This window comes from Mugil cephalus, chromosome 17, assembly GCF_022458985.1.
Source record: "Mugil cephalus isolate CIBA_MC_2020 chromosome 17, CIBA_Mcephalus_1.1, whole genome shotgun sequence".
NCBI classification, from domain to species: domain Eukaryota; kingdom Metazoa; phylum Chordata; class Actinopteri; order Mugiliformes; family Mugilidae; genus Mugil; species Mugil cephalus.
The window spans coordinates 10,989,258-10,996,263 of record NC_061786.1 but is presented as its reverse complement, the minus strand read 5'-3'; the positions used below and the strand labels follow the sequence as shown (position 1 = coordinate 10,996,263).

At 45.7% G+C, this 7,006-nt stretch overlaps 2 protein-coding genes across 3 annotated transcripts; one reads left to right on the top strand and one right to left on the bottom strand.

Moving 5' to 3' along the window:
• Positions 1 to 1,750, top strand: LOC125024244 (protein FAM181A-like). The gene is made up of 2 exons (XM_047611994.1): positions 1 to 325; positions 469 to 1,750. The coding sequence occupies exon 2, from the start codon at positions 523 to 525 to the stop codon at positions 1,300 to 1,302; it is 780 nt and encodes a 259-aa protein (XP_047467950.1). The 5' UTR covers positions 1 to 325; positions 469 to 522; the 3' UTR covers positions 1,303 to 1,750.
• Positions 1,700 to 7,006, bottom strand: LOC125024242 (ankyrin repeat and SOCS box protein 2-like). Of its 2 annotated transcripts, XM_047611993.1 has the most exons (9): positions 6,817 to 7,006; positions 6,222 to 6,367; positions 4,133 to 4,302; positions 3,850 to 4,005; positions 3,529 to 3,774; positions 3,271 to 3,442; positions 2,527 to 3,127; positions 2,288 to 2,441; positions 1,700 to 2,121 (listed from the first exon to the last, which is right to left on the bottom strand). In XM_047611993.1, the coding sequence occupies exons 2-9, from the start codon at positions 6,323 to 6,325 to the stop codon at positions 1,991 to 1,993; spliced, it is 1,734 nt and encodes a 577-aa protein (XP_047467949.1). In that variant the 5' UTR covers positions 6,326 to 6,367; positions 6,817 to 7,006; the 3' UTR covers positions 1,700 to 1,990. The 2 variants fall into 2 exon arrangements, with proteins under 2 accessions (XP_047467949.1, XP_047467948.1); XM_047611992.1 differs by lacking the exons at positions 6,222 to 6,367; positions 6,817 to 7,006 and adding an exon at positions 4,604 to 6,199.

Below are 7,006 nucleotides of genomic sequence, written 5' to 3'. Positions count from 1 at the left end.
ACGCAGTTTTATTTACGCATAGTGCGCATTTTGCTGGCCAGCGCTCAGACATCATTGAGTAGGAGAAATATCGCATCCTCTCAGGGGCTTTTTTCCAGATCACCATGACAACAATTTGCAATGGTGAAGAATTCGATACCAGGGCGCTTGGAGGCTGATTGGGGTGCATTGTGAGAGGCCTGGGGTCGCTGATTGGTTCAAGAAAAGCACCATAACTACAAGGAGTTTATATTCATTCAACTTGTTGAAGTGCTCCTACTGCAGTCTGGAGAGAAGTCTGTACTTGGACTCTGGCTTCGAGAGAATCTGGATTCGTCCAGCAGTGGTGAGTAAAGGGTTATTAATCTTTTATTTAAAACTAAAAATAAAAAATTAGACGAGGCATCCCTCAGATTTCAGATTTTACTCCATAATTAATCTAGCGCACAATTACGCAAAGTCTGAACTTGATTTCTGATTTCTCTTCAGATCTTGAGGGCTACACATCTTAACATGGACTGATTTACTAAAGGCTTGGCAGAAATGGCAAATGCAGACAGTGAGGTCAAAACGTTGCTGAATTTTGTAAATCTGGCATCCAGCGACATCAAGGCGGCCCTGGATAAGTCAGCTCCGTGCAGACGCTCCGTGGACCACAGGAAATACCTGCAGAAACAGCTGAAGCGGTTCTCCCAAAAGTACTCCAGGGTCCCAAGATGCCACACGCACAGGTCTGCGGAGTACAGATGCGCCAGACCAATGGGGACTGTACAGCAGAGCGTGCCGGTGTCAGAAAAGGCCACATCTGACGCGCAAGGCGTGGAGAATGTGGGGAGCGCTGTGGAGCAGGTGCCCATGAGGAAACGCCAACTGCCAGCCTCGTTTTGGGAAGAACCCAAGTTGACCCAAACTAAGAGGGAGCACTCGCAGTTGGGGTCGAAAAGGAGCCCCGTGGTCACGCCTGAGTGCAGTGAAAATGAGAAGAGGAAACGGAGTTATGACGATGATGCAAAGGCCACAGTGTCTGCGTCCAGTCGGCGCGGCTCCGCAGACAGAGAGACGCTAAAACTGGACCGGTCCTCTAACCACTGTGTGAGTGTGTGCGCCTGCTGCCCTTTCCAGTACCACGGACACCAGGTCCTTCACAGTCACATTGTTGTCCCGCATCCGCCCCTGGGACTGTGGAGCAAAGCAGCAGGAACTGAGACAGAGAGATTTGAGCATCCTTACGGACAGAAAATTCACACGCACGTCGTGGTCAAACCCATACCGACCAAGCCCACCGCTCAGTCACCAATCTTCAGCGTGTTTGGATTCATTTGATTCGGCTGCTAATGAACACGCCACACAAAAATGTGTAAATGTGACTAATGTTTTCCGTTTTGTGTTCTACACAGCGCCTTTCCCTTTTGGCAAAACGAAACACTTCCTCAAGCACTTATTGGAATTCTTCGTCCGTTTTGTTGTTGTTGTTTAAACCTAAATGACTAAATTGCACTTGCGGCATAATTTTACCAGCTTTTTTTTATTTTATTTTATTTTTTATGTCAATTTCATGCCACCCCTCTGAACACTGACAGTAAGTTAAAAGGTTTCTACTTTTAGGAGTCCACAGAGAATGACTGTTCTTTTTTAAAATTCAAAAAAGTCATGTAAATGAACCCAAACATCAGCTTTGAGAATCGCCTTTCTTTGTCAAAGTAATGCTTGATAGGCACAATTGAAACAATGACTTTTATTTTTAAATAAATGATTCAACTTCCCTCAAGAACTCCTTTGGGCAATAGATATTTTTTACCTTTCACTGAAGGCTAAAAAAAAACGCACATTCTCAATGACAGATTAAAGCGCCTTATTGTCACATCACATATTTTATAAATAGACATTTCAACATAGAGAATTTCTGTTAAAGGGTCATTTGCAGATATTGGGTAAATCTATAAAAACATCCACGGGCAGACAAATTTAGTCACGTCTCGGAGGACTGCGTCGTTTGAGGTTCATGTTAAAGTTAGTCGGCCATGTTCAGGTATCTGATCAGTCTGTTTGGAAGAGGTAGGTTTGTGATAGATCTCAGTCTGTGTCTCCCCATCTGGCTCCGAATCCTTAGCCTACAGAGGTGGAGCAGCGGACGTGGTGACACTGCAGACAAAACAGATATAAGATAAAGATTGTCACGTGCACATTTGTAAGATGGCATTGCTCTATACGTGGGGGTGAGGAAGGGAAAGGGCAACTTGAAAGAGACGTCTGTGTCTGTGTCTGTGTCTGTGTAAGGACGAATGCTAAGATTTCATCTGATACGTACATGACTTCCTTTTAACAGCTTGCCATTCGTCGCGGCTGTCCAGTAGCTCGGTGAGTTTGCTGCATAGCTGAGCGTGGCCAACGTGCTCCAGCAGCAAGTCTATAACTGGGCCTGCCCATTTACACATAGCTGGTGAGGAGATCCACTCACAGAACTGTAGGGGAAAATCAGAAAAAGCCTTATTACTTAAAAAGAAGATGCTTATTTGAGAGAATTTATGTTTTGCTTGTTTTACAGACCTGTGTTGCCCTTTCTGGTGGCTCATTGCAGCTTAAAGGAAGCATATTATCGTTCTGTACAGTGTATCCGTTGCTGCTAGTCCTTGTATTAGATCCTTCCAAAGCTGGGTGAGGGGCATTGCCATAAGAACAGGTAAAACAGGAGTGAGCATCACAGCCATTGTCCAAAAGGCATTTGAGTAGAGGCAGATTATTCACACAAAGTGCAATGAGAGCTGGGAAGGTTGTGGCGTAAGATGGGATTCTGGCATTTACATCGGCGCCTCTCTCCAGCAGCAAGTCCACGGTGCTGAGACAGCCCTGACGTGCAGCCATCAGCAGAGGGCTGACCGGGTCCAGGCTTAGGCTCGCACCGGCGTTCAGCAACACTTCAGCTGTTTTGGTGCTGCCGTTGGCGATCGCAAAGTAGAGGGCTGTAGCACGTCGGTCGGCGTACCGGACGGAGTGAGCGTGGGCCAGGGTGGCGTTCACATCCGCACCTGTTTTCAGCAGCACAGCTGCCACGGCGTGTCTGTTGTGCTCTGCTGCCAGGTGGAGGGGGCTGATCCAACTGTGCCGCAGCATGGTTCGACTGGTCACCGAGACGAGCAGGGCGACAATCCTGAAAACAAAGTGAGCAACTGTTGGTGCAAGTTACTGTCAAGACAGCATTCGCAACATCCACTCTACCGCGCTACTCAAATCTCTGGAAGCAAACGCTACACCGTTATGAGGAGAGAAGTGTGTGAATGAGAAATGACTTACTCGTGGTGTCCATGCTGGGCAGCAAAGTGCAGAGGCAGCAGTCCTGAGTTAGTGGGTTTGTTGGCGTCTGCATGTTTGGTCAACAGTAAGGCCACTGCTTCCCTGTGGCCTTCTTTACTAGCCTCATGCAGCGCCGTCACGCCATCACATGTCTGCATGTTTACATCTGCTCCTGAAAACAATAACATTGTGTCTTTACCATATTTAAAATGGGGATCACAAACACGAAAGCATGACTATTTTGTCTCGTAAAAGCACCTTTTTCAATAAGATAGCATAATGCTCTGATGTGTCCTTGCTGAGCCGCAACAATGAGTGGTGTGACACAGTAGGTGTTGGGTGGATTGAGCGTGGCCCCGGCTCTTATTAGCATGTCACAGATCTCCGTGTTGTTCCTGGAAACGGCCTCGTGGAGGGCCGTCCAGCCCCGACCGCACCGCTGGTTCACCGTCGCCCCGTTGGAGAGAATGAGGCCCACCATGTCCACGTTCTCCAGCTCACATGCTGCAGAGGCACACGAGACACAGAGTCATTTCAAGCCGGCGCTGTTCTTTAATAGCTCTGATTTCACAGCTGTACCTTTGTACAAAGGAGTCTCTTTGTTGTGGCTGCAGATGTCGGGGTCAGCGCCTGCCTCTAGAAGGCACCGCACGCACGCCAAGTGTTCACAAGACACTGCAAGCAGCAGCGCCGTCTGCTCCTGCAACGTTCGCTTGTCTACCGAACCTGGATGTGCTGGGACAGAAAATAAACAATCAAAGCTGGGTGACTCTTTCAGTCAGTTCACAGTGAACTTCTAATTGAAAATATTTATGTTTCAACAGGCAAATTGGGATGATCATCGATGCTTTCGGTGGCGTACCTCTCAGTAGGGCCTTCAAGCACTCTAACTGCCCACAGTAGGCCGCATCATGCAAAGGTATCCATCCATCTTTGTTCTCCTTCAGCAGGCTGTGAGAAGAGGATGTTGCCAGATCATTAACAGCCTCCACATCGCCTCTCCTGATGGCAAAGACCACGGGGTCAACGTCCCTGAAAAGGACAAGGAGACAAAAAAACAGACTCTAGTCAGACATCATTAACATTTGAGTTGCCTTGTTTTAATTCAACCACGGCTGTTACATCTTTAACATATATTTGGATACTATCTGATCTTCTTCTTCTTCTTTTTCTTTTTCTTTTTTTTTGTTTAACTTAAGGCAGTTTAATTAACCAGTTAGAACTGAGATATGTCAGATGGTAAAAGATGACCCCAGTTGCACACGAGACACGCAAACACACACACGCGTAATAACCACACGCAGCCCCCGGTGTCACACAACAAAAGACTCACTCCGGCTCGCCGTCGCTCTGATTGTCTCCTCTCCTCCTATCTCCTCGCAGTCGCGACAGAACATTATTACATTTGCGCCCGGCGTTGCGGAACTGAGACAAATAGTCAGAATAGCTGAATTTCGTCATTTCTGACGGGAGATTCTTCTCTTCTCTCTACGAGGCAGTGTCTCCCCTCGCGGTGCGTCGGCGGCGGCAGCGGAGCAGCGCGCAGAGCCGAGCGAGGCTCAGCTGTGCTCTGTCAGATTATTTTGGGAGTGGATTGTCAGGCGGGCGGGTGACGGGCTTATCCATATATGTCAAAAAGTCTCGGACACGCGGAGATAAGGCAAACGTGCTGAAGACAACGCGATATCAGCCGTCCTTTATTTAACTGGCCGCTGGCCAAATTAAGAAAGCGGACTCCCACACGGTAGAAAATAATAAAACAGCATCGAGCCGCCACAGATTATGAGTCACCCCCTCCTGAAACACAAAGTGGGCCTAGGCTAAACAGTGTATCCTCATGTAGTGAATCTTGTAGGTTTCATTGGCAACAAAAAAAAGTCTAAATACATGTCTATTCTTTTCTGTGTCATACTAGACTTTAAAGTTTTTTTTTTCTAAAATATTTGGTCCCATTTTTATGATCAGCATTAAAAATATTTTCATCATCCTGTGAAGAATGAAATACTAAGGATATGTGTGTCCTTAGTGACAACTACTGTCACGATCTCTGGCATATGTAAGCCATTTAAGAATCCCTGCTATTTATCAAATACACACAGTAATAAATGATTTCAGAAGGCCCAGCTGAAAGCATGAAACAATTGTACCTCCTGTTGACGTTTTAATGCAGTGTTTTGCTCTACCGTGGAGGTTTGTCCTATAAAAGCATTCTTGTCACTTTAAGGCAAACCAGCAGATACTGATTAGCCGCTGCCTGCAGAATGGACACGGTGACACCATTATTCATGTTCATGGCCCCTGCGTGGCTCATTAGCTCGGTTTATCTACATTTTGTGTGGGATGCAAAGCACTATTTCACATTTGGAAAGCTGCAGTTTCTCCACCAGGGGGAGTCGTTTCGTGACTCACAGACCCATCCATGCCAAGGTATCAGAAATAACAACGATTGCTCATGTTATTTATATGTATTTAAGGTATAATTTCCCACGGTAAAAAGTGCAGTGTAAAAAGACAAAAAGTGCAGCACACTCACACTAAAGCCACCTGCAGGCAGTATATGCAAAGGAACTCTCTTTGAATGTGTGTTTTAGGGTTTTGATTTTGCAAAACATTTTCCTTCCAGTTACCTGCTCAGATAGAGGCCACAGTTCCGCACGTTGCTATAACTACCACATATAACAGCCGCGTATAAGATTTTAAAATATAAATACTTTATTACTTCCTTATCAACTATTGCAAACCTTCCAGTTCCTCAATCACGAAGCTGAGCTACGCAGTACAGTTTTCCTTTCTTGTGTTCTTTGGTTCACATTGTTGTATGACATGTATTTAATTATGACCTGTGTTGCCCTTTGTGTTTTAACAACTGCACATACACACTATAGTGAAACAACCCAATGTAATGAAGCACAAGATGCACACTTATGTTAAGTGATAGCATGTTTACTCACCTGAGAAAGTTTGTTGTGGGAGTCAGGGAGTAGAAAGCCAGCCTCTCTTTGATGTCGTGGTTTAGTCTCTGGTAAAGAGACATGGGCCTGCTGATTGCAATCATCACAAGTGTGTCTGAGGATCAGGGCATCCAAACACGTGCTATCTTCCTCATAGACAAGTGATGACGATCCGGAAAGGAAAAGTTTAAAAAAAAAAAAAAAAATGATGTCAGAGCATCTATATCAGCAATTTGATAAGGACTTGCACAGCACAATACGCACACACTGTATTAATTATTAGAGAGCATCGGAAAAAGCTGAAATCTGCACTGACAGACAACAGAGACCAGCAGCTCAGGCAAACGAGGGTGGCTGCCTTTTAAGGGCATGTTCAGCAATGTTTGGGTTCACTTGATTCTTCTGCTCCTGAGGCACCGCTGATGTGTGTAGTGTTGCAGGGAGCAATGCAGCAGAAATATGGCATTACAATTACACGCGAACAGGACTTTTTTGCGTTTACATCACATTTTTACACAAAGACTTGCCACGCAAACAGAAATTCTAACACTTTTGGAAATGTTAAAAACATTTAAACCCCATTCCACTGACTTACCAGACAACGCTGTTCCTTGTCAGAAGCTGCGCAACAAATATGTACATCCACAACACGCCGTCCAATATCCTCCTCCTAGGCTGCATCACCTCTTACTGAGATGTGGTGAAGTGCGAAAACCTTTTTGAAAGACGATGACGGGACCATGACAGCACATTTCACAATCGCTTCTTAGGAAGTATTTGTGAAA